This window comes from Talaromyces stipitatus, genomic scaffold, assembly GCF_000003125.1.
Source record: "Talaromyces stipitatus ATCC 10500 scf_1105507295549 genomic scaffold, whole genome shotgun sequence".
Classification (NCBI taxonomy): Eukaryota; Fungi; Ascomycota; class Eurotiomycetes; order Eurotiales; family Trichocomaceae; genus Talaromyces; species Talaromyces stipitatus.
In genome coordinates this window covers 582476-605573 of record NW_002990117.1, presented here as the reverse complement: position 1 = coordinate 605573, position 23098 = coordinate 582476, and the positions used below count along the sequence as shown (strand labels likewise).

The 23098-nt window shown below is 46.7% G+C and overlaps 11 protein-coding genes across 11 annotated transcripts, besides 14 other annotated features; 3 read left to right on the top strand and 8 right to left on the bottom strand.

The window, feature by feature from the left end:
* Positions 1 to 1982: 1982 nt before the first annotated feature.
* Positions 1983 to 2004: a microsatellite.
* Positions 2005 to 2897: 893 nt separating this feature from the next.
* Positions 2898 to 2926: a microsatellite.
* Positions 2927 to 3183: 257 nt separating this feature from the next.
* On the bottom strand, positions 3184 to 4925 carry TSTA_010880 (uncharacterized protein; the record flags this gene model as incomplete). The annotated part of the gene is made up of 2 exons (XM_002483161.1): positions 3184 to 4451; positions 4592 to 4925. The coding sequence occupies 2 exons, from the start codon at positions 4923 to 4925 to the stop codon at positions 3184 to 3186; spliced, it is 1602 nt and encodes a 533-aa protein (XP_002483206.1).
* Positions 3445 to 4359: a mobile genetic element.
* Positions 4572 to 4862: a mobile genetic element.
* Positions 4926 to 5874: 949 nt separating the features above from the next.
* On the top strand, positions 5875 to 8701 carry TSTA_010870 (uncharacterized protein; the record flags this gene model as incomplete). Its single annotated transcript, XM_002483160.1, has 4 exons — positions 5875 to 6414; positions 6486 to 7190; positions 7266 to 8028; positions 8079 to 8701. 4 exons carry the CDS (start codon positions 5875 to 5877, stop codon positions 8699 to 8701), a joined length of 2631 nt encoding a protein of 876 aa, XP_002483205.1.
* Positions 6193 to 6342: a mobile genetic element.
* Positions 6528 to 7085: a mobile genetic element.
* Positions 7266 to 8024: a mobile genetic element.
* Positions 8096 to 8281: a mobile genetic element.
* A 194-nt stretch (positions 8702 to 8895) lies between the features above and the next one.
* TSTA_010860 (reverse transcriptase, putative) lies at positions 8896 to 10913 on the bottom strand (the record flags this gene model as incomplete). The annotated part of the gene is made up of 2 exons (XM_002483159.1): positions 8896 to 9174; positions 9231 to 10913. The coding sequence occupies 2 exons, from the start codon at positions 10911 to 10913 to the stop codon at positions 8896 to 8898; spliced, it is 1962 nt and encodes a 653-aa protein (XP_002483204.1).
* Positions 9159 to 11003: a mobile genetic element.
* Positions 11004 to 11076: 73 nt separating this feature from the next.
* Positions 11077 to 11099: a microsatellite.
* A 797-nt stretch (positions 11100 to 11896) lies between these two features.
* Positions 11897 to 12415: a mobile genetic element.
* A 1185-nt stretch (positions 12416 to 13600) lies between these two features.
* TSTA_010850 (uncharacterized protein) lies at positions 13601 to 14340 on the bottom strand (the record flags this gene model as incomplete). Its single annotated transcript, XM_002483158.1, has 2 exons — positions 13601 to 14182; positions 14236 to 14340. 2 exons carry the CDS (start codon positions 14338 to 14340, stop codon positions 13601 to 13603), a joined length of 687 nt encoding a protein of 228 aa, XP_002483203.1.
* Positions 14341 to 15714: 1374 nt separating this feature from the next.
* Positions 15715 to 17382, top strand: TSTA_010840 (uncharacterized protein; the record flags this gene model as incomplete). Its single annotated transcript, XM_002483157.1, has 2 exons — positions 15715 to 16632; positions 16669 to 17382. 2 exons carry the CDS (start codon positions 15715 to 15717, stop codon positions 17380 to 17382), a joined length of 1632 nt encoding a protein of 543 aa, XP_002483202.1.
* Positions 15760 to 17247: a mobile genetic element.
* A 141-nt stretch (positions 17383 to 17523) lies between the features above and the next one.
* TSTA_010830 (uncharacterized protein) lies at positions 17524 to 18211 on the bottom strand (the record flags this gene model as incomplete). Its single annotated transcript, XM_002483156.1, has 2 exons — positions 17524 to 17627; positions 17959 to 18211. 2 exons carry the CDS (start codon positions 18209 to 18211, stop codon positions 17524 to 17526), a joined length of 357 nt encoding a protein of 118 aa, XP_002483201.1.
* Positions 18182 to 21238: a mobile genetic element.
* TSTA_010820 (uncharacterized protein) lies at positions 18395 to 18715 on the bottom strand (the record flags this gene model as incomplete). The annotated part of the gene is made up of 1 exon (XM_002483155.1): positions 18395 to 18715. A coding segment is annotated over one exon (321 nt), but the record flags the coding sequence as incomplete, so codon positions are not given.
* TSTA_010810 (uncharacterized protein) lies at positions 19061 to 20062 on the bottom strand (the record flags this gene model as incomplete). The annotated part of the gene is made up of 2 exons (XM_002483154.1): positions 19061 to 19660; positions 19994 to 20062. The coding sequence occupies 2 exons, from the start codon at positions 20060 to 20062 to the stop codon at positions 19061 to 19063; spliced, it is 669 nt and encodes a 222-aa protein (XP_002483199.1).
* Positions 20161 to 20460, bottom strand: TSTA_010800 (uncharacterized protein; the record flags this gene model as incomplete). The annotated part of the gene is made up of 1 exon (XM_002483153.1): positions 20161 to 20460. A coding segment is annotated over one exon (300 nt), but the record flags the coding sequence as incomplete, so codon positions are not given.
* Positions 20483 to 22139, bottom strand: TSTA_010790 (uncharacterized protein; the record flags this gene model as incomplete). Its single annotated transcript, XM_002483152.1, has 2 exons — positions 21263 to 22139; positions 20483 to 21203 (listed from the first exon to the last, which is right to left on the bottom strand). The coding sequence occupies exons 1-2, from the start codon at positions 21943 to 21945 to the stop codon at positions 20483 to 20485; spliced, it is 1404 nt and encodes a 467-aa protein (XP_002483197.1). The 5' UTR covers positions 21946 to 22139.
* Positions 22140 to 22205: 66 nt separating this feature from the next.
* Positions 22206 to 23096: a mobile genetic element.
* On the top strand, positions 22290 to 23044 carry TSTA_010780 (reverse transcriptase, putative; the record flags this gene model as incomplete). Its single annotated transcript, XM_002483151.1, has 2 exons — positions 22290 to 22799; positions 22910 to 23044. The coding sequence occupies 2 exons, from the start codon at positions 22290 to 22292 to the stop codon at positions 23042 to 23044; spliced, it is 645 nt and encodes a 214-aa protein (XP_002483196.1).
* Positions 23097 to 23098: the final 2 nt, after the last annotated feature.

Below are 23098 nucleotides of genomic sequence, written 5' to 3'. Positions count from 1 at the left end.
TAAGGAATTCAAACAGCGAATAGCTGTAGAAAATTACCATACCTAGAGCCGGAATGTAAAGATTGAGATTGCACACGTTGGCTGGCTTACCAATCCTAAAAGCAAGCATGAAGGATCTCTTGTTGTTGAGTTTATAAATCCAATTATGGCTAACAATGCAATCTCCATGGGGATAGTGTGGCAATCTCGGAGCCACACCAATAGGCCTTATTGTTGAGAAGGATGGTATAAGATGTGCAAGAAGTGCCAGAAATATGGGCACATCCACGCGCAGTGTCCAAATCCAAAATATATCTGTGGGATCTGTGCAAAGAAGCATCCGACCTGGGAATGCCCTTTGCATCAGAGCCAGGGAATAGAATTCACACCAAAATGTACCAATTGCAGTGGCTCACATAAGGTCATAAGTACCAAGTGTGGCTTACGACGTGAGGCCTTAGATAAGGCTAAGATTGCGCTAATCAATTGTGAACCATTTCATTGGGTGCCTCAGTACTTACAGCCCAAGCCGATGCAACAGAATACTACTGCGAATGAGGATCCTACTCCTCACGAAGCTGCGCAGATCCAAGCAACCACAAGGAAGCGCACCAATACGACTAAATCAACAACCACTAAAAGCATCTCAGGGGCGGTAAAGCGTACAAAGACATTAACTACAGCACCTATAGTTTCTACTGAAATCAATAAGCCTACAGTATCAACAACACGCCTATAAACACCAGAGGCCCCTACAACCTCACGAATCATACCAACAGCTAAAAAAATTAAGGCAATCCCATTCACAGCTATTAAAAAACAGCCTCGTGGTAGACCATCTAAATCTAAATTATCTAACAATAACGACGAGAACGAATCAGAGCCCATAGAACAGATCCAATCGGCTATAGATATCACTCAATTGAGCGCTCCTGTGGAGACTATTGACCCGACACTACTCAGCAAGGATAACATGGCAAAATCAACGGCTCCAGTCACCAGATCAAGAGCCTACCTTAAACAGATACGCAGACAGCGCATCCAGGCCCACCGCCAAGTACGTACACGATCTCAAGATTCGGATGAGATACCACTACCCCAGATATCACAGCTTCCACAGATAAACATGACAATAGAAGACAACAATGTCATCCTAAGTAGCACGGCTAGCTACCGTGAACTTAATGATAACACAACTATTAATTCAGAAGGCTAGGGGGGCGGATAGCTGAAGTGGTAACGGCTATCCTTGGGGCCTCCATTCGGTACCCATCTTCGCTGATTGACATGGCCGTAGGTTCGACTCCTACACCCCTCACCAAAACAATTACCACAAATTATCGTGGCAGCTGCAAGTGGGTGCCGCTGCCAAGGCTCGCGTGCTAGCGCTTTATATCTAGCCACCGTAGGGCTTTTGCCCTAAGAACCGCACCAATTCTCGGGAACCCTTTTAAAAACCATCCGACCCACCCACGGGACAGGACACCCGAGGCTAGCCTAGCTAGTGGTTAGTCCCTTATGGGGCAAGACTGTGACGGCCAATAAGTAGGCTGCGATGCCGATATTGGTAACTGGAAGCTCAGAAGTGGTTGGAGAGTGGGCGGTAGTGGAGCAATAGGAAAGATAAGGAACTATTGTATCTAGCTTGAGAGGACAGAAGCGGCAGCCGGTTACTATGGGTGCATATATAAATGTATAGTAGCTTAATGTGTATCCCCCCAATATTCCTAGGGGGGGAGGATGAATAGGGATAAGGGCACACTAGTCAGAGTTTGTACTGATTAGGTGTGCCCACGGGTTTGGAACTATAAGGGATCTCCGGAAGGATTAGCCTAGGGAGAGTGCCCAAAGGTCCCTGGCATATCGGCCACATGGGGACGAGATAGTGATTTATTTTGAATTTTTGTATGTAGGATTCTGATAGGGGTGAGGCCTGTAGGGTCTCACCAAGGCTTCCAGAGGTCTGTCATAGCCAATAGGGCTGGGTACGGACAATAAACTTGAATAATAATAATAATAATAATATGAACATGCGTACAGAGACTCTCTGGAAAGAAGCACGCGAAACAGACTATCGGAAGCTCCTCAGCGAACCTCAGTAGGTTCAGCAGAGCATCGAATTCGTGATGCGGACTGGTCTATTGACGCAATTCCGTCACGCAATCCCCTAATACTATGCGCTCACAGTGTGTGTACGATACTATCTCGACAAAGCGTAACCATTTTGATCCGGCTCGTACGGATCAACCACTTGACACGTTTGGAATAGAACCAGGCACCAAAGCATATCACGTCACTCCGCACCTAGATCCTTCACTCTTTCTGTATATACCCTACTGTTGTTAGTGTTCTTCGGATCTAGATACGGATACGCGTCGAGACTCTCGCGTGATGGTGGCTGAGCCAGCGCCAAACCGGAAGCCTTGGCACGTCGACGTTGATTTATGCTTTTGTATGGTAGTACGCCCGCTGCCCAATTAGAAGGCGCCGCCGGCCAATCGGCTTAGATGCGTGTATGAGTCAATCAATCAATCAATGTCGTGGGCGTTTCCAACTCTCTTTCCTCGTGGAGAAGGTGAATATATCTATCCACCACAGCGAACTGTTAGTTTTGGTGATTACCCAAAGCATTTGATGAAATTTCATGATAGGCGTTTTGCCCGCCATCCACGTCTCCGCTATGTTATCTTTAACACGATGATGAGACAACAGGCCAATACTAAAGCTAGCTTTTTTGTTAAACAGAAGACCAAGGGTGGGCATGAAATTACTGCAGATAATTTACGTCTGGCTTTTGAGGATGATACTTCAGAAGGAGAAGCCTTACTTAACTCCATTACTCGCCGATCTGGGATGCTTCGAGGGACACGTTCTTTTTGGACGAAGAAACACCAACATTTAAAAGTAATGGTTAAGAATATTATTATTATTATTATTATTATTATTAATCAAGTTTATTGTCCGTACCCAGCCCTATTGGCTATGACAGACCTCTGGAAGCCTTGGTGAGACCCTAAAGGCCTCACCCCTATCAGAATCATACATACAAAAATTCAAAATAAATCACTATCTCGTCCCCATGTGGCCGATATGCCAGGGACCTTTGGGCACTCTCCCTAGGCTAATCCTCCCGGAGATCCCTTATAGCTCCAAACCCGTGGGCACACCTAATCAGTACAAACTCTGACTAGCGTGCCCTCACCCCTATTCATCCTCCAATGTGACACCTAGGCCACCTTCCTCCAACGTATCCCACCCCCACGCATCACTAGACTCAGCCTCTCTGGCTGTCCGCTCCTTATCATTGAATAGGTTGGCTTCAGCCACGAATTGCAGCAAGCCCTGCGTCGCTCTAGGCTCAGCAAATAGCCTAGCCTCGGGGTCTTCCTCAGCCGCTGTAGGCAGTGGCACGCCTGCTTTTTTGAGGGCTTGATAGAGAGTTCTTCGTCCTGTTCGACGTCCACGGCACTCAAAGAGTACATGCCTTACTGTCTCATGAGGCTCCTTGCAGGCCTGACACTCAGGCGATTCCCGTCGGCCTATCCGGTATAGATAGGTACCAATTGGGGCATGTCCTGTCTTTAACTGGTAGTATCGACTAGCCAATCTTTTCGGAGCTTTTCCTGCCACTGGGTCAAGGTTCCAACCTCGAGGCATCTTGTAGACACGTCCATCTCTATGCCTGCCTTGTACAGCATTGATTTGAGCCCATTCAGATACTGCAGCTCTCCTTGCTTCCGTGCAAGCCCTTCTAACGTGCGCTAAAGATAGGTGCTCAAAACCAGGCGCGGTTTGTTTACTAGCTGCACGTTTAGCAGCTTGATCAGCCTGCTCGTTCCCTTCAATCCCTGAGTGGCCTGGGACCCATTGTATTGTGACTGGTTGGCCTCTCAAGGCTAGTTTCTCAGCTGCCTTGTGAGCCCTGAGAACAAGGGCTTGCCCAGGGCCTGGCCTTGTCGATCTGAGGCGATCAATAGCATTCTGTGCGTCAAGGAACACCCAGATAGGATCAAGAGGTTGCCTCTCCAGTGCCCATTCAAGGGCTGTGGCTACTCCCACTAGTTCTGCGTCAAACACCTCGTGTCCGTGGCCCATTGGCACCTCTACGTGTTCCCAGGGGCCTCCAGGTACAGCCTGTAAAGTGACACCGGCTCCTGCACGTCCTGTATCGAGTCTAGAGCCGTCTGACCAAAACGTTGTTCCAGCACGCTGTTGATTAGCCTCTGTTAGGGCCTCTTCCTTGTCAAGTACTCGGATCGAGCCTGGGAAGCTTTTGAGCTCGCATCGTTCAGTTCTTTCGATTCCCCCAGAGGGGTCTCTGTTTAACCGTTGAGCAAGGTGCTTTGCAAGCCTTTGGCCAAGTCGATTTAGCACCTTGTTGTCTCTAGAGGCCCATTCACGGTCGTCCAGTGGTTGCTCTCCAGGTTGTGCGTGGAGGTCACCATGTCTGAGGGTGACTGGAAGTATCTGCGCTGTAGGATGCGTGTCAGGCAGAGCTAGTAGCCTCGCTGTATATCGAGCTACTCTAGCGTCCATTAAGACTGTCGCTGGCTCTAACGCTGCCTCTCTGATTAGGGCTCCGATTGGGGTTTTGGGAACATGCCCGTAATACCTCTGGCTTGCTTATTGATTAGAATCTGGATCCTTTGTGCCCATGTTTTCTGGCCTTGCCACCATATCTCGGCACCCCATAGCAATTGGGCTTGCACTGTAGCCTTCTGTATGCGCCTCACTAACGCTGGGGGTAACCCATTAGCTCTGCAGAGTGAGTTTAACCTGATTATCGTATTTCTTGCTGTCTTAATTCGAGCGTTGTAGTGGCTCTTCCATGTAAGTTGGTTATCTAGGAGTATCCCTAGCCACCGTACTGTAGATTTGACAGTTGCCAACTCGCCTCTAGACCTCTGCAAGTCCCATGGGACTAGTAAAAAGTCCCGCCCGTCCATGGGAGTCCCATGGGATTCCCATGGGACTCCCAAGGCTACCAACTTTCTGCCTGAATTTGCATAAACCTGTGGGGCATTACCTGTTTCGGCCGCATAAAGTGCTGACTAACTCCCGGCATTAGCTGTTATTTACATATGTATTATACCCGTAACATATCTCATATTCTAAACACTCAAATCAGAGTGAGCGGAGTATGCAGAGTCACGACTCACGAGTGAGCACAATGGCACATAGACTTACAGAGTGCTAAGTGATAGAGCACTCAGCACTGAGCAGATAGAGTATACAGCACGCACAGAGTACAGACTCTAGAGCGCACAGAGTAGATGGGGTACACCGTACACCGAGTAGAACTTCGATAGCCAATTGATTTAGCTCTAGATTCCAGCTAGTCCTTCTAGAAATATATATATCCAGTATACAACTCTCACGGAAATATATCATCGATGTGTTCTTGTCAGTCTTTGCGCTAAATGGATCCTGAAGAATCCATAGTACGATTGTTTAAAGCTGCCAGAATCTTAAATTGCTACTCTGACAGTCTCTAGTCATAGTAAAGCTACGATAACGTTGTTTTTCGTTCATGGGATAACCACCAAAATTGATAAAAACCTGACTTTCTTCCCGGGGGATCGTCTAGACCCTGTATTGATGGGACTTGGGACTCCCATGGGATTTCCATGGGACTCCCGCGGGACTCCCGTGGGAGTTATCGGTATGAGCCAATGGATACAGCGTATCACATAGTCAAGTGGATCATAACAACACGTCTGACGTGTTGCCCCTAACGCTAATACTAAAGAGTGAAGAGTCAAGACTTAGAGCTAGTTGATGAAAGCCATAGTATATACATATAAGATTCAGAGTCAGAGATTTAAAAACTATTTGATTTATTATGTAGGTGATGCTTTACCTAGAGCAGTACCAGCAGTCTGCCTCAAACTCACAATGTCTCAACTTTCTCGATTTTCAGATGCCGGTCCCTCGTCATTTCTTGGGAGTGATATTCCTGACGATTTTACATCATATTCTACGACAACGCCCGCTACCTCTCTTGCACAAGATCAACCAGCAATCTCCTTCGAGTCCTTTCTATCTACGACCGACACAGGCCCTCCTATCCCCGAATCGTTACAACTGGTAGGGCCTGATAGGAGAAAGTCCTGGGTTCTTTGGTCTGAAATGAATAAGGATGATTTTATCAGTTGGTGGATGGGGACACAATTCCCAAAGTGCTATCCAAACAAAAAAATCAATTGGGAGGCCAAAAAACAGTCATCATGCTGGAACAACTATGACCAGGTGGCTAATCATCTAACAGGAGACCCTCAAGTCATGTGTAAACGATGCGGGAAGACCCTTCCTCATCCACAGAAGACATCAAATGGTACGAATTCTATGAAACGACATTTGAGTGGAGCAAAGTGCGTGAAAGCAGCATTTGATACTACTCGGCAACAGAACATCCAAGAATCCCTCCAATTCGCAGTAAATAATCCGACTTCTACTTGATTTCATGATGCTGATTTACACTATCATAGGCTCATCGACCAACCAAGACAATAAAAGTATTCAATGACGAAGATTGGACTCAAACTCAAATCGAACTGATTGCGAATTCACACCTCCCATTCCAATTTCTCGCACACAAAGGCCTTGTCAATCTAATTCAATATGCCCGTCTGGCTCCCACTATGCCGAATCTACTCTCGCCAACTACCGCTCGGCGTCAGCTTGGACTTCAAGTCAAGAGGAGACAAGCAGAAATTCTGTCCCATCTCCCACCTGGTGCAAAGATCTCAGTAGCTCTTGATTGTTGGACCTCACCTTTCCAGCAAGCGTTTATGGCAATAACTGGATATTTTATCGACAAGAATTGGCAGTATCGTGAGATTCTTCTAGGGTTTGAGCCTCTCTATGATCGGCATACCGGTATAAATCTTAGTGCGGTTTTATTAGAGACACTTCAGCAACATGACTTAGTTGACCGTGTACTGGCATTGACAACTGACAATGCTTCGAATAACAAAACCCTACTACGGGCATTCAATGACGCAATCGAGTCCCCAGATATCCCAGAGGAGCTTCGTCTTGTACGCATACCCTGTCTGGCTCATGTTATCCAACTTAGTCTCAAGGACTTGTTATGCCTTATGAAAGTGAATCCAAAAAATGATAATCCGGACCGAGCCTGGTCAGATGAAGAAGCAGAGCGACTACGGCAAATCCGGAGAGAAAAGGGCATCAGTTATACACTAGCCAAAGTAAGTACAGTGTCGTGAGCCAATTTTAAATATCATCCCAAGCTATTTATCAATCTTATCTAATATATTATCTAGATACGTGGCTTGGCTGTTTTTATCAATGCTAGCCCCCAAAGACGCACAGCATTCCTCGGCCTCCAAGCCAAAGAACCAAAGCTAGTACCAATACAAGATGTGAGAACACGATGGAACTCCACATTCTTGATGTTGCGTCGTGCGAAACGTCTTCAAGCGATTTTTGACAGATACTGTATCGAGCATAATCATACACAATTTCGACTCAATGCGGAGGAATGGCGTCAGGTTGACTACTTAATCTGTATTACTCATCCCTTTTACCAGTGGACTACAGCACTTTCGAAGGTCAAGGATGTAACAGTCCATAACATCTTTCGAGTATACAATCTACTCTTCGATCACTTTGAGAGCTCGATGCGCCAGCTTCGACGGAAGCGAGTACCCTGGAAGCAAGAAATGCTTACTGCACTCGATGCTGGTATGGAAAAGCTGAAAGCTTATTATAATGATACACAGGAGATCCATGGTAATCTCTATGCGATTGGAACGATCCTTGCTCCACAGTATAAATTACAGTTCTTTTCAACATCAGAATGGGCAGATAATGATTTTGAGTGGCGCCAGACATACCATGATTTTCTAAAGGATTATCTCGAGCATTACTCTAAAGACCAGTCACAATCACAGGTCTCTTTGCTAAACACATCGTCTGCTTCAAGAGTCGACGAAATTGAAAGGCTATTTGACTGTGGGTCGCGCCGAATGACACAGACACCGGCAAAGGCTACTACAAATGAGCTCCAAGAATATCTTGATAGTGGTAAGTCTATGATTCGGTACTTCTACTATATATTAACATCTGTTATTTAGGGACTGTGAAGAAGAAACCATGTGATTTCTGGAAAGAGATGGAGGATGAGTATCCTACACTTGCTAGAGTCGCTCGGGATATTTTCTCAATTCCTGCTACAGGTGCAGGAGTTGAACGACTCTTCAACTCCGCTCGAGATATCTGCCACTATCGACGAGGATCTCTGAACTCTACTACAATTCAGGATCTGATGATGTTCCGGTGTATTTCCAAGTTCGATATCAAAGTGGAGGATGATAGGGAGGATATTGATATTCCACTAGAAGATCGACAGCAAAAAGATGAGGCTCGAGAGGCTGAGCTTCAAGACATTGTACCTGATCCTATTAGTGATCATGAAGAAAGTGATAGTGAGGAAAATGATGGCGAGGAAAATAATGGCGAGGAAGTGATTCAGCTGACTGAAGTAGTAGAGGAGGCAACAACAGTTTCTAACCCTACTATGATAAATAAGAAGGGCAACGCGTTACCACAACCCAGTAAGCGTGCACTCGGAAAGAGAAGGATGATCTCAGTAGAGGAACACACCGACGATGAAGCACTTCCAGGAACCGGCGATCGAGCATCACGAAGAGTACGGGCACGGTTAGGGAGAAAAGATGATGGCTTTGACTATTACTAATAATAGTAATATATAGCTCTACTGCTCTAGATATGAATGTCATATAACAGTTATGAATCTTGTGATTCTTGGTTGCGAACTTGCGATTCTAAGAACATAATCTACACCTACTGACCGTCCGACGCTTCTGTAGACTGTAGTGAATCAATAAGTAAGAAAAGCGCGGCGGTATTACTTGTATTGATTTCATACTGTTACTTAAAAATACGGACTAGTTTGGCATAAATTATGCAAACAGCGGATTCGTCTATGTTTGCACTGTTTGCAGTCCCATGGACAGTCCCATGGAAACCCTGCCCATGGACAGCAGGGTACCGCCCGCCCATGGACACAGGCTTCAGTCCCATGGGGCGCCCATGGACGCCCATGGACAGTCCCATTGGGCCAGTCCCATGGGACTTGCAGAGGTCTACTCGCCTCCAACCCTGATCCGGGCTCGAGATACGTTTTGGGCCACTTGACGTCTGTGTCGTCTATAAAAGAAAGCGGCTTCAGTCTTTTTGCGATCAAATTGTACCCCGTTAGCCACCCCCCACTCGATGGCTACTTCCGCGGCTTTCTCGAGGATCCTACAAGCCTCCTTCACTGAGCTTGCGGCTGTTACTAGGCCTTGGTCGTCCACAAAGGACAGACATCGAACCTCTGGCACACTCCTCTCAATGGCTCTTGATAGCCCATGAACGTATAGAACAAAGAGAATGGGTGACACCGGAGAGCCCTGAGGTAACCCAGAGCTTATCGGTACTTCCTTTCCCACGTGTCCATCAATCACAAGAGTGACTCGCCGGTCAGATAGAAATGAGATCACCCAATGTATAAGATCTCCATCCACGCCAGCCTCTCTGAGCACCTCTACCAGTTTTGCTAGGATGACATGGTCAAAGGCCCCCTCAATATCCATAAATAGAGCTGCAGCCAGCTTCCCATTTGCCCAAGCTTGATGGATCTCCTCCACTAGACATGCCACAGCATCAATTGCACTGCGTTGCTGACGGCCTCCAAATTGACCATCATGGAAGAGGTCTTGAGCCTCTGCAAAGTTTGTAATTAACTCTGCCACGAGCTTCTCAATCACCTTGCCTAGGCACTTCAATAGGCTTATCACTCGATACGCGCTAGCCAGTGTGTAGTTGGTTTTACCGTTCTTTCTCAGTAGAACTCCCTTGGCTGTTTTCCAGACACGTGGATGTATCCCAAGCCTGAGGCACTGCCTAGTCAGGCTAACCACACGCTCTGAGTCTAGATTCCATAAGAGCCTGATAGCCCTGAAGTTCAGTAAATCTGTACCTGGAGCTTTCTCTAGTCCCTGGCTAAAGAGGGCATTCTTGACAACTTCCTCGTTGACCAGCTTGTGGGCCGATCCTCGCTCAGGAAGCTGTAACTGCATGTTACTGTTTGGAGCCTGTGGAAATGCACGGTGTCTAAAAACCTCCTCCTTCTCGCTAAAGGTGGCTGCAATCACCTCCCCTGAGGCCTCATCGGTGAGAGCTGGTGTGGTGCCTTGTGTTTGTGGTTTAGTATAGCGTAAGGCTGTCCAACACCGTTTCTGATCTGGCAGAGAGCCCTCAGACGTGCCCTGAAGGAAACCCTCCCAGCACTCTCTTTTAGCTCTCCTGATCAGTGAATAGAAGCCCTTACGTGCTTCTCGATGCTCCTCTTCGCTAATCTCACCCGCTTGGTAGGCCTTATGAGCCTTGGAATACGCGCTTCGTTCTGCCTCAATCTCACTGTTCCACCACCGCTTAGATCGAGCACAAAGCTTGATCTGTTTGCAGTGCTTGTTCAGGACCTCTGTCAACGCTCTCTCAATCCACTCTGCTTCACGTTTCACTTCCTCTGTTGAGGTTGTGTCTGTTAGTATTGGTTGAGTCTTTGCTAGTTCGTTCCAGGTGTCTTTTGCCTCCTGCAGAGCCTTTTTGTTTCCTAGTAGAGCCTCTATCTGCCACCCTGTGACTTCTTTCCTTGTGGGCTCTGTACTCGCAGTTGTCGGAGGTTCCCAGCTAGCCCAAATCATAACGTGATCTGACGGCGTGAGCCTCTGGCTTTCGATTTCCCATCCAGATAGAGGGCCAAGGGCTTGACTACTGATTGTGAGATCAATAATTGAGACCCTAGGCTCAGTAGATGTTTCTAATGATGCTGTAGAATCTCTAAGCTTATGAGGCCTTGTTGGCTCGTCAGGGTCGTTATTAATAAAGAGGTCATGCCTCATTATTAGATCCTCGAGGGATCTTGCGTTAACCCTCTGGTCGATATGGACATTCCACATCGGGCTGTGGGCGTTGAAGTCTCCAAGAATGAGGCATCGACCCTCTAGAATTGGTCCCCAATCAAGATCCGTGAGGGCTCTTCTTGTAAGTAGGCTCTCTCCTGAGTATTATTATTATTATTATTATTAATCAAGTTTATTGTCTATACCCAGCCCTACTGGCTATGACAGACCACTAGAAGCCTTGGTGACACCCTACTGGCCTCACCCCTATCAGAGTCATACATGCAAAATTCAAAAATCACTATCTCGTCCCCATATGGCCGATATGCCAGGGACCTTTGGGCACTCTCCCTAGGCTAATCCTTCCGGAGATCCCTTATAGTTCCAAACCCGTGGGCACGCCTAGTCCGTACAAACCCTGACTAGTGTGCCCTTATCCCTACCCATCCCCCCCTAGGGATATTGGGGGGATACACATTAAGCTACTATACATTTATATATGCACCCATAGTAACCGGCTGCCGCTTCTGTCCTCTCAAGCTAGATACAATAGTTCCTTATCTTTCCTATTGCTCCACTACCGCCCACTCTCCAACCACTTCTGAGCTTCCAGTTACCAATATCGGCATCGCAGCCTACTTATTGGCCGTCACAGTCTTGCCCCATAAGGGACTAACCACTAGCTAGGCTAGCCTCGGGTGTCCTGTCCCGTAGGTGGGTCGGATGGTTTTTAAAAGGGTTCCCGAGAATTGGTGCGGTTCTTAGGGCAAAGCCCCACGGTAGCTAGATATAATGCGCTAGCACGCGAGCCTTGGCAGCAGCACCCACTTGCAGCTGCCACGATAATTTGTGGTAATTGTTTTGGTGAGGGGTGTAGGAGTCGAACCTACGGCCATGTCAATCAGCGAAGATGGGTACCGAATGGAGGCTCCAAGGACAGCTGTTACCACTTCAGCTATCCGCCCCCGGTGCCAATTATATATGTCCATCAGTTTAAGGAAGAGGTCCCAATCTGTTGCATTCCACTACTTATAAACCATTGGAGGAACACGTATAGCTGTAAGATTAAACTGAGTGGAGATTAGGACATGATCTGCTCTGTATCACCACTCTAGCTTGGTGTTGCAGCTCACTACCCGGTTGGCTAGATTGTGCGATGCCCACACTAGATCAATTATAGATTTGGCGTTAACCCTCTTGTACGTGATTGTGCCTGGTGGCAGGAGCTGCTCAAGCCTATGCTTATCTATAAGATTAATTAATTTAGTGGCCTCCTTGTCAACGTGTCGGTACCGCGGGCCCGCCCATAGCGGGTGATATTAGTTGAAGTCCCCTAATACAATATACTGCGCCCTAGGTGCCATGGCGGTTTGCAGGGCGCTAATTACAGATTTCTCGTTGCTATTGACTCCTGGATTGTATACATTGTGAATATGGATGATTCCATAGGCGGCTGTATGAAGTGTTAATGTGCTCAGATCTCTATTATGGTATTGTGTCACGGACCTGGATCCACCTTAGTTCTAACAGCGGTGCGTCGTGATACGTTAGGATAATTGAACCTCGCACAGGTCCCGACCAATGATATAGTGGAGCGTGATGGATCGTATGTAACGAAGTATCGAACGGTAATGAGACGGTGACTGGGAATAGTAACAAACTAAGATAGAAGAGATCCCCCGTACAGCCTGGTGCCCGTACGAGTTAGAATGCCTTGCTGACTCTCACTGTTGTATTCAAGTGACTTATGTCAAAGAACTATGAAGAACTAAATACATGATGGTAAAAGAGCGTCCTTATATATCCAGTCCTCCATGTTTCGTAGTATGAATATTGTAGTATCGTAGTATGCTACGATATTCTTGCTACAATACTATCTTTTCCGTCCAATCAATTCTCGGAGTTTCGTAGTACCCTTATCTTGATAAGATAACGGTATATCTTTCTTATCATCACGTGACTCCTGCCTTCTATTGGAATCTTTTGGTACTAGTCCGAACGGGGTTAGGCTCTGATAGGAGTTGTACAATTTGGGTGAGGAATAATTGACTCTGATTTGCACGTCTTCTAAAACATAGCTAACTACACATCTTGATCCTCTTTATATACACATCATAGTGGCAAAGTATCACGGATTTACGGGATAAATGACCATCCTGACTCCAAACTGTAGGCTTGAGTTTGGCTCTCATGTTCTCACGGATATGTCGTTATTCCGAGGAATCATGATTAGTAATGACATCCTGATTGGGATTAGCGTATCAAATATCCAACACCTTCTGATTGCACAGTACGCTTTACTGTTCATGACTGGTACTGGTTTCTTCTTGTAATTTGAAACCTTTCCTTTTTCGTAGTAGTACCTTTTAGCGTCATGCAGTTTAGCTTCGTAACATATTGGACCTCCCATGTGGCTGGATCTAGCCCTCTATTGACATAGAAACAGACTCGTGGGCGTTTCTTGTATTCTTCTTTGGGTGTGGCCTGCAGTAGGATATGGAAGCTGCCCTTAAGCACTAGTGAGTATATTGTTAGTGGGTCGGTATGTTTGTTGATGTAGGGTTCCTGGATAGCCAGGATATCGTAATTTTGCATCTTGCTCTCACCAAAGAGATGCATCTGGACCTCGTCCCGCGATTTCCAGTAGTTAGCCTGCAGGATTTGTAGTCAATTAGTGTTACGATACATTACTGATTGTTAGCCCAGGTGCTGTCTTCAAGGTTCGTGGTCATTAGCGTATCAGCCTCCTGAGCTGGCTCGATTGGCTCCTGAGGGGCTTCGTGGATTGATGGCTGGGTAAGTTCATCCTCAGATGAGTCATCGTCTGGGATTGTACGTACACTCTTACTTCGGCGGATAGTCCTAACAGCTTGCACATGTAAAATTTCCAGTGGAGCAATATCTGATTGCAGAACTGGGGTTCCTAGTGGAGGCTTCGTATTCTGACGTGCACGTGTGTTGTATGTATATTTAATCTGGGTCTCAGGTCCTGTCCTAGGTTCAGAATTAGGATCTACATCTATAACTAGATCTTTATCCCACTGCGCTCTCATAGGCTTTTTTGAGGATCTATTGGTAGGATCACCTGATGTAGGGCTTATTAGCTCAGGCTCAGATTGTTCTGCCACTCGTTTTCGGGCGGCTGCTGCGCTCTTACTTCTTGAGTTAGCAGATCGACGTGTGGTGGCTGTACGAGCTGGTGCGCGAGGACTTCGCTCTGTATTAGCTGCTTCTGCTGGTGTAGGGTCATTTGGTGAGATGGCTCCGGGCTGAATATTGCTAGGTCGTATCACAGGAGTGTGATATTGTGGGCCGTATGTACGTCGTTGGTGCGCCTCTGCGAGGCACGTAGCTCGTATCGGGCACTCCCTCGCGTACGCAAAGTGTTTCGTATCGAGTCTCTTAGCAGGATCTTTGATATGGACATTTTCTGCGGTGCAGTTAGCACACTTAGTATTGTCACCGACCTGGATCCACCTTAGTTCTAACAGCGGTGCGTCGTGATACGTTAGGATAATTGAACCTCGCACAGGTCCCGACCAATGGTATAGTGGAGTGTAGCGACTTGTATGTAACGAAGTATCGAACGGTAATGAGACGGTGACTGGGAATAGTAACAAACTAAGATAGAAGAGATCCCCCGTACAGCCTGGTGCCCGTACGAGTTAGAATGCCTTGCTGACTCTCACTGTTGTATTCAAGTGACTTATGTCAAAGAGCTATGAAGAACTAAATACATGATGGTAAAGAGCGTCCTTATATATCCAGTCCTCCACGTTTCGTAGTATGAATATCGTAGTATCGTAGTATACTACCTTATACCTTACTACGATACTATCTTCCCTTTCCAATCAGGTCTCGGAGTTTCGTAGTACCTTTATCTTGATAAGATAACGGCATATCTTTCCTATCGTCACGTGACTCCTGTTCCCTGATTGCACAGTACGCCTTACTGTTCATGACTGGTACTGGTTTCTTCTTGTAATTTGAAACCTTTCCTTTTTCGTGATAGTGCCTTTTAGCGTCATGCAGTTTAGCTTCGTAACATCCCCTGTATTATGAGATCCAGCGCAGTACGCGCAGTAGATCTGGCGCTGACAGTGCCTAGCGATATGTTTATACATCTGGCATTTGAAGCACTACTAGAGATTGGCTACTTTATCATATATTGAGACATCGTGTTGTCTTCTCTTAATAATAAGGCCACGCTGGATTGCAAAGTTAGCAACCCTTTCATCATCAAATATAACCACGAGATGGGCATTCGTGAGCTTCTGTTCCTTAATCTTATGCTCGCTTAGAAGCCAGCCCGTGTATGTAATATTTATAGGGGCTGGAAGCTGCGCGAACACCGGGGCGTTCTCTGAGATAAGTGTAGTTATGAATTGAGACTGTTTGGTGTTAATATTTGTATTGATGCCGCGTACAACGACGCCCTATGTATATTTTCGTATACGTGTTTCTTTTCCAAATGCCCTAATCCAGTCCTTCTTACGGGTGAGCTGGTCAACGTCGTCCACCGTACCTAGTAAGAGTATGATATCCCCACTAGGTAGTATACAGGCTGCTGCAATTCGTCGATGTGCGATGGTGGCGTCTTGAGTGCTGCGTATTGCGAGATTTGCCTTCTCCACCACCTTATCTGGGAATCGACGTATCGGGTTGAGGATATCTGGATCGGTATGTAGTAGTAGTAGTATTGATATAACGTAATCCACGAGCGAGCCGCCACCCCAAGCGAGCCGCCACCTTTTCCCGAACACGTACGCGATATTGAGTTTAAATAATTCAACACGTCAATATGCCCCCAATTCGCAATAAAAAGTCAAAATATTTGATTGAGCAAGAAGGCCGAATCTTATTAGCTATTTCCGATTTTCAAAATGGCAAAATCTCCACTATTGCAGAAGTTGCTAGGATTTACAATATTCCACGTACAACTCTCCGGAATCGATTACAAGGCATTCAACAAAGATCTCTTGTACGCGCCAACAACCATAAATTGACTCAATCTGAAGAGGAATCGCTTGTCAAATGGGTGCTTGATTTAGATCGACGTGGATTACCCCCCCGGCATTCTCTTGTACGAGAAATGGCTAACTACATACTTTTACAACGTGGCAATCAACAAGTTGGTGAGAATTGGGTTACTAACTTGATTAAACGCCGTCCGGAGATTGAGTCAAAGTTCTCACGAAAATATAACTACGAGCGTGCTAAATGCGAAGATCCGAAGATAATTCAAGGACATTTTGACCGCGTACGAGATATGATATCTGAGTACGGCATCTTACCAGAAGATATCTATAATTTTGATGAGACGGGCTTTGCTATGGGACTCTGCGCAACTGCAAAGGTTATTACTGGAAGCGATCGATATGCTCGGCCAAAGCTTCTACAGCCTGGGAATCGAGAATGGGTGACTGCAATTGAGGCAATAAATTCAACCGGATGGGCTCTGCCTTCGTACGTAATTTTCAAAGCAAAGAAAAACGTACGATTAGGCTGGTTTGATGAGCTTCCGGATGATTGGAGAATCAATATTAGCGACAATGGCTGGACTACAGATCAGATAGGATTAGAATGGCTTAAAACCCATTTTATTCCTCTTACTAGAGATCGTACATTGGGAACATATATTATGTTGATTCTTGATGGCCATGGAAGCCATTTGACTGCAGAATTTGATCGTACATGTACGGAACATAAGATTATTCCTGTTTGTATGCCTCCTCATTCTTCACATCTCTTACAGCCTCTTGATGTTGGCTGTTTTGCAGTTTTAAAGCGACATTATGGGCAGCTGGTTGAACAACGAATGAGGCTTGGTTTCAATCATATCGACAAAATCGACTATTTAACAGCCTTTCCAAGCGCTCGTATGATGGCATATAAAGCTCAAACTATCCGGAATAGCTTCGCAGCCACTGGATTAGTGCCTTTTAATCCAGATCGAGTTCTTCAACATCTCAATATTCAATTGAAGACTCCAACCCCCCCTCCAAGTCGATCAAGCAATACAGCATCATCCTGCTTACAAACACCTCAAAATATACGCCAATTTGTACGCCAGTCAACTACAATTAATAAACATATAGATGAGCGTACAGGAAATCAGAATCAAGAAATCAATCAGGCAGTTATACGGTTGTCAAAAGCCTACGAAATACTAGCGAATGATGCTTTACTCGTACGGAAAGAAAACCGTGATTTACGAGCTGCGCATGAAAAAGAAAAGCAGAAGCGCAAGAAATCTAATAAACAGATATCTATTGAGCAAGGAATTACTAGAGAGGAAGCTCAGGCGCTCGTACAAGGTCAGGTTGAGGCATCTCAAGCCGTTACTACTACTACAGCTGAGCCGGAGCTCCCAGCTCTTCAAGCAGCCGTACGCCGCCAATATCGCTGCAGTGGTTGTAACGTTATGGGGCATAGAATAAATCAATGTCCTAGTCGAACTAGTAGTTAGATTTTTGTATATATTTTTGTATGTGGCTTTGAAAATTGGGATTTGAAATCAATATCGCGTACGTGTTCGGGAAAAAGTGGCGGCTCGCTTGGGGTGGCGGCTCGCTTGTGGATTACGTTACCCGCTGTAGCTGGCCGCTGACTAAGAGCCGCTATCCAGGTGTGTGCCTAAGCCTGCAGGCACCAAGAGATCCGCGGCCCAGCCACGGGTGGTGCGCCATAGAGGCGCGCCACAGAGAACGGAAGCTAAGGAAACAAGAATAACGAATGCAAACATGTCAAACAAACAAATAAACATCTTGGTCGGCTAGTGCGCGTACGCCCCGCCTACAAGAATTCCCAAATTCTTTTCAAGTCCTCCGAACTGCACCAGTTCGCTTCAAACCCACATATCCTGTATCCCTCATAAAAATCTGCGTATCTCACCCTTCGCAAATCCGAATTGTACGTCCTCTACATCGCATCCCATTGGCTGGCTCTGAATCACTTGATCCAAGGCTCGTATTCGTGTCAATCCTGGTCCTTACTGATAACGACGTCGACCTGGAACGCACATCATCTACGTGCGTGTTCGTACATGTTCCCACGTCAGTGTCCTTGTCATTTGCAGGCTCCAATTGAGCCGCTATTTCTGCACTTTCATAGGTGCCAACTGCTTCCGGATCTACCTCACGGAATTGATCAAGCACTCGCGTGTCAATGATGAACTGCGCGATTGCAATTGCGGCCTTTTTTTCCTTGAGTAATGCTTGCAGATCTGTTGTGTGTCGGAATCCCTTGATTCGTGACCATATGAGACCGCGTTCATTCTCATACAGTGGGCATTCCATAAGGATATGTCGTACTGATTGACCAGATAGGCCGCAGGCATAGTATGGTTGTTCTCGCCTGCTAATTCGCCACAGATAGTGCGCCAGCCCGATTCGTTCGGTACGCAGCTGTATCAGTATTGACGATGTTGCTTTGCGGAGAAAGGTCCAATATTGGAGTGTGCGCTTGGAAGGCTAAGTGACAAGTTTTTTGGTAGATTTCCCTGCCTTTTGCTTGTCCCACCATCTCTCCCAGGCATCCTTAGTTGATTGGCGTATTCTGCGTTTTGCGGCTGCTGCGAGTATAGTCCATCCTTCACTTGATAGATCTCCAGGTACGATTTGCCTTCGTGCACCCATTAGAGCCGCACGTTTTGCAGCCCTGTCTGCAGCTTCATTTCCAGGAACGCCCTCATGGCCTGGAATCCACCTCAGTGTTACATCGATGTCCTCATCCGTACACTTCCTCAGTGAATCGACACAGCCCTGAATGTACGTTTGACCAGAGACTATACGCAGGTTCATGAGAGTTTTAAGCGCGGCTTAGCTATCTGAGAAAATAACTAGTTTCTTGGTTCGTATGTCCTGATCTGTAATTTGAAGCGCAGTTTCAAGCGCGAATTTGATCCCACAGACCTCAGCTGCGTATACTGTTGAGGTGCCTTCCGTACCAATACACTCCGTTCGTTGTTTTCTGAATGTTGGAATGACCATGGACGCGCCAATATAGCTTTGATATCCACTGCCGTCCGTGTATATTGCGATATGCTCATTCTTGCATGTGATGTCGTTATGTACTGATACTGCCTTCTCTCGCTCATCAATCACAACCTTTGGAGGCTCATGCTACGGTGCCTGAACGTATGCAGATCAGCTCTCCCATTTCCCTGCCAAGGTTCCGGGGGGAGCCAATAAGCATCCGCCCTTCTTCCAGGCATGAGCTTCCATAGGAGTGTATCCGCCAAGCTTGAGTTCGTCGCTGGTGCGTCGATTGACTAGGCCGTCAGGAATTGCAAAGGCAGGACCTGTGCGGATCCAGATAGCTACAGCCTTTGTGAGTTGATCCAGTTGCAACCGGATTGGCATTAGGTGAAGCTCTATATTGAGGGCCTCCGCAGCCGTTGTACAAAAAGCACCGCTGATCAGGCACGCTGCGCGCTTTTGGATAGTTGTAAATTTGCGTACAGTTTGTATAATTTGCCTCTGGCTCATAAGGTCTGGTTGGAACCAGGCTGCAGGGCCATACAGCATCTGTGGGATAACAATTGCTTGATAGATCCTTCTCATGGAGCCTAGTGCGACCCCCCATGTGGATCCTGATAGGCCACGTAGAGCTTCCAGGCTGGTGCCTGCTTTTGCAATGGCTTCATCACGATGTGTGTCAAAGCTTAGCTTCGTATCAAGCCAGATGCCGAGATATTTGACAGCTTCTTTGGGCTTTATTTCAACTTCATCGCGCAGCTGGATTGGCTGCGATTCAGGATTGGTCGTGCTTTGTGGGTTCACAAAGTGAATTAGTTAATACTTCTTCGTGTCAAACACTGAAGCGTGTCGTACCGCCCATTGATCTGCGATCTCGCTAGCTTTTTAAAGCTTTCTTATTGTTTCTGTCTCTGTATTACCTGTGGTCATCAAGGCTACGTCGTCCACCCATCCACTTGTCGTTGTGTGATTAACTATATTTGCACAATCCTCAATCAGATCCGCGTTGTAAATCAGATATAAGATAGGTGAGATTGGTGATCCTTGTGGGATGCCTGTTGGTGTAGGAATTTAGCCAGATATCCCCTCAGGGATCCGTACCTTGGTGCTTCGATTTGTGAGAAAGGCAGTCACCCACGGCACAAAGTGCCCTAGACGTCGTTTCTTCATATTGTGTAGTAGCCGTAGGTGGTGGGCATTGTCGTAGGCACCGCTGACGTCCAATAGGAGCATAGATATGACGGCATGGCCACATCCCTAGGCTCCACGGATTCGATCGAGGATGATCTGTATGGCATGATCCGTGGATATTCCTTTACGGCCACCTAGGTGGCTTGAAGGAAGCAATCCTTCACTTTCCATGGCGTAGCTGATGCGGTGTGCAATAATTGCTTCGAGAAACTTGCTGAGTGTGTTAAGCAAGGCCACAGGTCTGTACGCCTTGGGTATACGATAGTCCCTGTTGCCGCCTTTACGTAGTACGACAGTAATTAAGCGCTGGAAGTGAGTGGGATTGTAGCCAGTTCTTACGCAGGCATTAAAGATCTCGTATAGAGTGTCGATGATTACTGGGATGCCAATAATTTTATGCTAGAAGCTGTTTGGAATGCCATCCTCACCCGGCGCTTTATCTGGTGGCGTTGAACGGATAACATACTCGATCTCGTGGCGTGGGATCTCCGGGAATTCGATTTGTGACGGATATTGGCTGTCTGTGATGTCTGATAGATCTGCATTTGGGATAGCTGGGAAGAACGCTTCCCTAAGAAGCTGCGTTTTTGCTTCCACTGTTTCCGCTATATAGCCATCCAAGTCTTGTAGGGTTGGGGTGATTCCTGATTCATACGCTCCATTACGCGAGCGTGCCCACTTTGCCAATTTCCAGAGGCCTAAGGGGCCTTGCTCTGTCGCCTGCTGTACGCGACGTCGATGGCCTAGTCGTAAGGATTTCTTGACTAGGCGTTTCTTCTTGTTGCGGGCTCGTAGGTAAGCCCTCCAGATCCACGGATTGTGGGTGTTTGAGAATTGACGTCGTAGCTGGCGGCAGGTTCGTACAGCCTCTTTGCATTCAGGTGTAAAATCTGGATTGCTCCACGCGCTCGGACGAGCCCATGGAACTGATTGATCAACCGCTTTGCGAATAGCCGCTGTAAAGGCCACTGTTGAAAGTTCAATATAAGATTTTGATGCGTTTACAAGCCTTGGTGCGATGAGTTGGCTAAGCGATTCCTGTAGCACTTTGATATCTGTCGCTGCCCAGTTGCGGCGCCGTGGTGGTTCGTGAGTTGGTGTATCAATGTCGATCTGCGTCCTGATTGGCCAGTGGTCAGAGTCATGTTGGATCTCGCCTCAAGATCATTGCTGTCTGACTCTGAATCCTCATCGTTAGCGCCTTCATAATCCGCGAGGTATTGGTCTACACGGTTGAGATATCGCTTCTTAGCTTCATCGCGTTCTTCCTGCGTGTGCTTTGTTGAGTAGCAACCTATCTTGTTGCAGACATAGCATCGCTTGTTTCGACGAGGATCTCGGAATTTGCGTGTGCGTCGGTTACGGTACGGGGATTTTGAACGAAATTTGTGATAACGACGGTCCGTGTAGTAGGTGTCGACAGGCTTCGATTCGGTACGATTCTGCGCAACAACTTGCTTCCTATCCTGATATTGACCAACATTAGTACGAAGGCTCTGTATTAAACCGGTCAACGTTGACGGAGGTTGAGCTGTCGCCCAGTCACATGAAGGATGCGTTCTAGTTGCTTTAACCAACTTGTGTTGATAATAGATGTCATTACGCATGATCTCTGGCAAGCAATAGAACAACTTTTGAAGTTCATTGAGCATGATCTCAAGACATTCACGCAGAGATTTATCCAAGTTCTTTGGATCATCAATAACTTTCTGCAAAGTCAAGCGAGACCATTCTTCTTGCTTCAAACGTTCGCGTTCTGGTCCTTCAAAATACTTCTTTATTGCCTTGGGAGGATCAACGCTCTCGGTTTCCCAACGGTCCTTGTTGAGATAATAATATGACAATGCTTCGTCCTTGAGCATTGTTGGAAAAGCAATTCGAGACGCGTATTCGCTTCTAGGAAGTGCCACACGTTGACAATAATCTTGAAAGATTTTGAACTTCCAATCAAATATGTCGTCAGATCCCGAATATTTGACATCGTTGGTATAGATCTTTGACAACTGGATCAAAGCGTTCGACAAGACTTTTGCTTGATCCGTGTACACAAATCCTGATGACCCATTCTCCCGAGTCAGCAATGGTGCTTGCGTCAACGTAGGTGTTGGGAGGTTGTTGGCAACGCAGTGCTATCGACGCAGTGGCATGCCTTGTAGAGGAGATTCACCAAGTTTGGGCAAACAGGAAGCTAGCTGCAGCTCTATTTATGGATATCAAGAAGGCCTTTGATCATGTTATTTTGGCCAAACTGATAGAGGTCCTCAGAGAGGCTGGCGTAGATGGAGATCTTATACGTTGGGTGGTCTCATTTCTATCTGATTGGCGAGTCACCCTCGTGATTGACGGACACGTTGGAAAGGAAGCATCAATAAGCTCTGGGTTACCTCAGGGCTCTCCGGTATCACCAATCCTGTTTGTTTTATACGTTCATGGGCTGTCCAGAGCCATCGAGAGTAGGGTTCCAGAGGTTCGAGGCCTATCCTTTGTGGACGACCAAGGCCTGATAACAGCCGCAAGCTCTGTGAAGGAGACTTGTAGGACCCTAGAGAAAGCAGCTGAAGTGGCTATCGAGTGGGGGGTAACCAATGGGGTGCAATTTGACTCTAAGAAGACCGAGGCTACCTTCTTTTATAGACGACACAGACGTCAAGTGGCCGAAAACGTGTCCCAAGCTCGTATCAGAGTTGGAGGTGAGTTGGCGACTGTCAAACCAACGGTACAGTGGCTAGGTATACTCCTAGACAGCCGTCTAACATGGAAGAATCACTAAAAGGCTCGAATTGAGATAGCAAGAAACACAATAATCAGGTTAAACTCACTTTGCAGAGCCAACGGACTACCCCCAGCGTTAGTAAGGCGCATACAAAAGGCTACGGTGCAAGCCCAACTCCTTTAGAGTGCCGAGCTTTGGTAGCAAGGCCAGAAAATATGGGCACAGAGGTTCCAAGTTCTAATCAATAAGCAAGCCAGAGCTATCACGGGCATGTTCCCAAAAACCTGAATCAGAGCTCTAAT